The 4,370-nt window shown below is 44.6% G+C and overlaps 1 protein-coding gene across 1 annotated transcript in view; it reads right to left on the minus strand.

Moving 5' to 3' along the window:
• Window positions 1–1,214: 1,214 nt before the first annotated feature.
• The window catches only part of LOC130587561 (procollagen galactosyltransferase 1-like), a gene marked incomplete at its 5' end in the record, with an annotated part of 4,825 nt that continues 1,669 nt past the window's right edge, over window positions 1,215–4,370 (minus strand). The window contains 4 exons of the mRNA XM_057388543.1: window positions 1,215–1,378; window positions 1,919–2,046; window positions 3,126–3,258; window positions 4,247–4,353. Coding sequence (XP_057244526.1) covers window positions 1,255–1,378; window positions 1,919–2,046; window positions 3,126–3,258; window positions 4,247–4,353 — 492 coding nt within the window. The remainder of the gene's footprint in view (window positions 1,379–1,918; window positions 2,047–3,125; window positions 3,259–4,246; window positions 4,354–4,370) is intronic.

The following is a 4,370-nucleotide window of genomic DNA, read 5'->3' on the forward strand; positions in this document are numbered from 1 at the left end:
TGGAAATGGGATCAATGGAGTCAATGAGATCAATGAGGTCAATGATATCAATTGGATCAATGGAGTCATTGGGATCAATGCGATCGATGAGGTCAATGTGATCAATGAGATCAATGGGGTTATTCGAATCAATGGCATCAATGAGGTCATTGGGATCAATGGGGTCAATGGGGTCAATGGGATCAATGGGGTCAATGGGGTCAATGGGATCAATGAGGTCATTGGGATCAATGGGGTCAACGGGATCAATGAGATCAATGGGATCACTGAGGTCAATTGGATCAATGGCATCAATTGGATCAATGAGGTCAATGGGGTCAATGGGGCCAATGAGGTCAATGAGGTCATTAGGATCAATGGAGTCATTGGAATCAATAGCATCAATGGCATCAATGAGATCAATGAGGTCAATGAGGTCAATGTGATCAATGAACCATTAGTATCAATGAAGTCAATAGGATCAATGGAATCAATAGGATCAATGGAACTGTTGAAATCAATGACGCCAATGGGATCAATGGCGTCATTGGGATCAATGGCATTAATGGAACCATTGGGATCAATGTCATCAATGGGATCGGGACAGAGCGTATCCCAACGTCCAATAGGAATAGCCCGGGCGGAGCAGCTGCCGCACACCGGGAACGCCGTGCTCCGCCCGCTCCGGCTGCAAACGCTTCTGGCCCAGGTAGCTGGGAATTAGATCAATGGGAATGGGATCAATGGGATTTGGGGTCATTGGGATTGGATTTGGGGTCATTGGGATCAATGGGATCGGGTTTGGGGTCATTGGGATCAATGGAGTCAATGGAGTCAATGGAGTCAATGGGATCAATGAGATCAATGGGGTCAATGAGGTCAACGGGATCAATGAGGTCAATGGGATCAATGGGACCAATGAGATCAATGGGGTCAATGAGGTCAACGGGATCAATGAGGTCAATGGGATCAATGGGACCAATGAGATCAATGAGGTCAATGGGATCAATGAGATCACTCGAATCAATGGGGTCATTGGGATCAATGAGGTCAAGGGGATCAATGAGGTCATTGGGATCAATAGAGTCAATGGGATCAATAGAGTCAATGGGATCAATGAGGCCAGTGTGATCAATGAGATCAATGAAGTCAATGGGATCAATGGCATCAATAGGATCAATGGAACCAATGGGCTAAATGAGATCAATGTAATCAATAGGATCAATGGAACAATTGAAATCAATGAGGTCAATAAGGTCAATGTGATCAATATGATCAATGGGATCGGGACAGAGCGTATCCCAACGTCCAATAGGAATAGCCCGGGCGGAGCAGCTGCCGCACACCGGGAACGCCGCGCTCCGCCCGCTCCGGCTCCAAACGCTTCCGGCCCAGGTAGCTGGAAACGGGATCAATGGGATCAATGGGATCAATGGGATCAATGGGATATATGGGATTGGGATTGGATCAATGGGATCAATGGGATTGGGATCAACGGGATCAATGGGATCAATGGGATCAATGGGATCAATGGGATATATGGGATTGGGATTGGATCAATGGGATCAATGGGATTGGGATCAACGGGATCAATGGGATCAATGACATCAATGGGATCAATGTGATCAATGACGGCAGTGGACCTGGATTTGGGACAAAGACCATAAATTTTGGGATAGGGATGAATTTTGGGATAGTTTTTGGGATTTGGGATAATTTTGGGTATTTGGGGTCATTTTTGGGATCATTTTTGGGATGGTGAAGGCTCACATGAGGTCCCAATGGATCAGGATTGGGATAAAAAAAAGTGAATTTTGGGATCGGAACAACGACGATTTTTGGGATCAGGATGAATTTTGGGATGGGGATGAATTTGGGGATAATTTTGGGATTTGGGATCATTTTTGGGGATAATTTTGGGATGATATCAAAGGCTCACATGAGGTCCCAGTCCGTCCCAGTCTCCTCCAGTCGCTCCATCAGCTCCGTCAGACGGCGCCGGAAAAAAACCTCGAAGCGCAGATCGTCCTCGAAAACCAACGAGCGGCCCAGGCCCCGCCCCGAAATCTGGGAATTTGGGAAAAATTCGGGAATTTTGGGAAATTTGGGATCAAAAATTCGGGATTTGGGATTGAAAATTTGGGGTTTGAGATCAAAAATTTGGGATTTTGGGATCAAGAAAAAACCTCAAAGCGCAGATCGTCCTCGAAAACCAACGAGCGGCCCAGGCCCCGCCCCGAAATCTGGGAATTTGGGGAAAATCAGGAATTTTGGGAAATTTTTGGAAAATTTTGGGAAATTTGGGATTTGGGATCAGGAATTTTGGGATTTTGGGATCGGGAAAAACCTCGAAGCGCAGATCGTCCTCGAAAACCAACGAGCGGCCCAGGCCCCGCCCTGAAATCTGGGAATTTGGGGAAATTTGGGAATTCTGGGATCGGATATTTGGGATTTTGGGAAATTTGGGATTAAAAATGGGGGATTTTGGGATTTTGGGATCAGGAAAAACCTCGAAGCGCAGATCGTCCTCGAAAACCAACGAGCGGCCCAGGCCCCGCCCCGAAATCTGGGAATTTGGGGAAATTCAGGAATTTTGGGGAATTTTGGGAAATTTTGGAAAATTTTGGGACCAAAAATTTGAGATTTGTGATCAAAAATTTGGGATTCGGGGATGGGGAAAAACCTTAAATACCAGTGAGCGGCCCAGGCCCCGCCCCGAAATCTGGGAATTTGGGGAAATTTTGGGAATTTTGGGAAATTTGGGATCAGAAATCTGGGATTTTGGGAAATTTGGGATTAAAAATTGGGGATTTTGTGATTTCGGGATCGGGGAAAACCTCAAAGCGCAGATCGTCCTCGAAAACCAACGAGCGGCCCAGGCCCCGCCCCGAAATCTGGGAATTTGGGGATTTCAGGATTTGGGATTTGTGGATTTTGGGAATTCTCTGAATTCCTTGGACCCCCAAAATTCCCAAATTTTTCCCAAATTCCCATTTTTTATCTCCTGCCAGACACAGAAGTGGCTGAGGAAGCAGTCAAATTCCCCCAAAATCCCCCAAAATCCCCAAATCCCCAAAACTCCTTGAATTCCCTGGACCCCAAATTTTCCCAAAATTCCCGAATTTTCCCAAAATTCCCATTTTTACCTCCTGCCAGACCCGGAAGTGGCTGAGGAAGCAGCCGACCTCTCCCGGGGTCAGCGCTCGGCCGTGGAAGGGATCGCGATATCCCGGCAGCATCCGCACCCCCAGCGCCTCCAGCTGGCTCCTGTTCAGGGATCTGAGCCAAAAAACCCAAAATTTAACCCAAAAATTCATCACAAAAATTAGAAAAATTCATCCCGAAAAATTAAAAAAAAAATTCAGAAATTTTACGCCAAAATTCGCCCCAAAAAACCCCAAAATTCACCTCAAAAACACAAAAAATTTGGGATGTTCAACTCAAAATTCAGCCCAAAATTTCCAAAATTCACCTCAAAATTCACTCCAAAAAATTAAAAATTCCAAAATCCCAAAATTTACCTCAAAAATTCCCAAATTTGACCCCAAAATTCCCAAAATTAAACCCCAAAATCTCAAGAATTGACCCCAAAATCAGAGATATCCCGGCAGCATCCGCACCCCCAGCGCCTCCAGCTGGCTCCTGTTCAGGGATCTGAGCCAAAATTTACAGATTTCAACCCAAAAATTAAAGAAAAGTTCATTAAAAATTATCCCCAAAAAAATCCGGAGAATTTATTCCAAAAAATACCCCAAAAAACCCCAAAATTCTCCTCAAAAATGCAAAAAAAACGCGGAAAATTCACCCCAAAATTCCAAAATTCACCCCAAGATTCACTCCAAAATTCAGCCCAAAATTAAACTGAAAATTCCCCAAATTCACCAAAAAATTCCCAAAATTAAACCCCAAAGTCCTGGGAATTTATGCAAAAAAATTGACCCCAAAAATCCCCCAAAATCACTGAAAAATCCCCTTAAAAACCCCAAAATTTGCCCAATTTTTTTCCAATTTTTCCCAAAATTCCCAAATTTTCCCAAAATTAAACCCCAAATTTTCCCAAAATTTGGGAATTTTCCCCCAAATTCCCACCATCCATCCAGTTTGGGGTCAATTCCCAGTCCCAAAACTTCCTTAAAAATTCCCAAAAATCACAGAAAAAATGCCCTAAAAATCCCAAATTTCACCCAATTTTCTCCTTTTTTTTTTTAATTTTTCCCAAAATTCCCAAATTTTCCCAAAATCTGGGAATTTTGTCCCAAATTCCCACCGTCCATCCACGGCCTCCACCAGTTTGGGGTCGATCCCCAGTTCCCGCAGCGTTCGCAGCATTCGCGTCCGACGGTCGGAGCGGCGCCGGAGATTGATCAGGAAAACCTGGAAAAATGGGGAAA

The sequence above is a fragment of the Malurus melanocephalus genome, unplaced genomic scaffold (genome assembly GCF_030028575.1).
Source record: "Malurus melanocephalus ecotype Western Australia unplaced genomic scaffold, MMel_1.1 scaffold_2085, whole genome shotgun sequence".
Lineage (NCBI taxonomy): Eukaryota > Metazoa > Chordata > Aves > Passeriformes > Maluridae > Malurus > Malurus melanocephalus.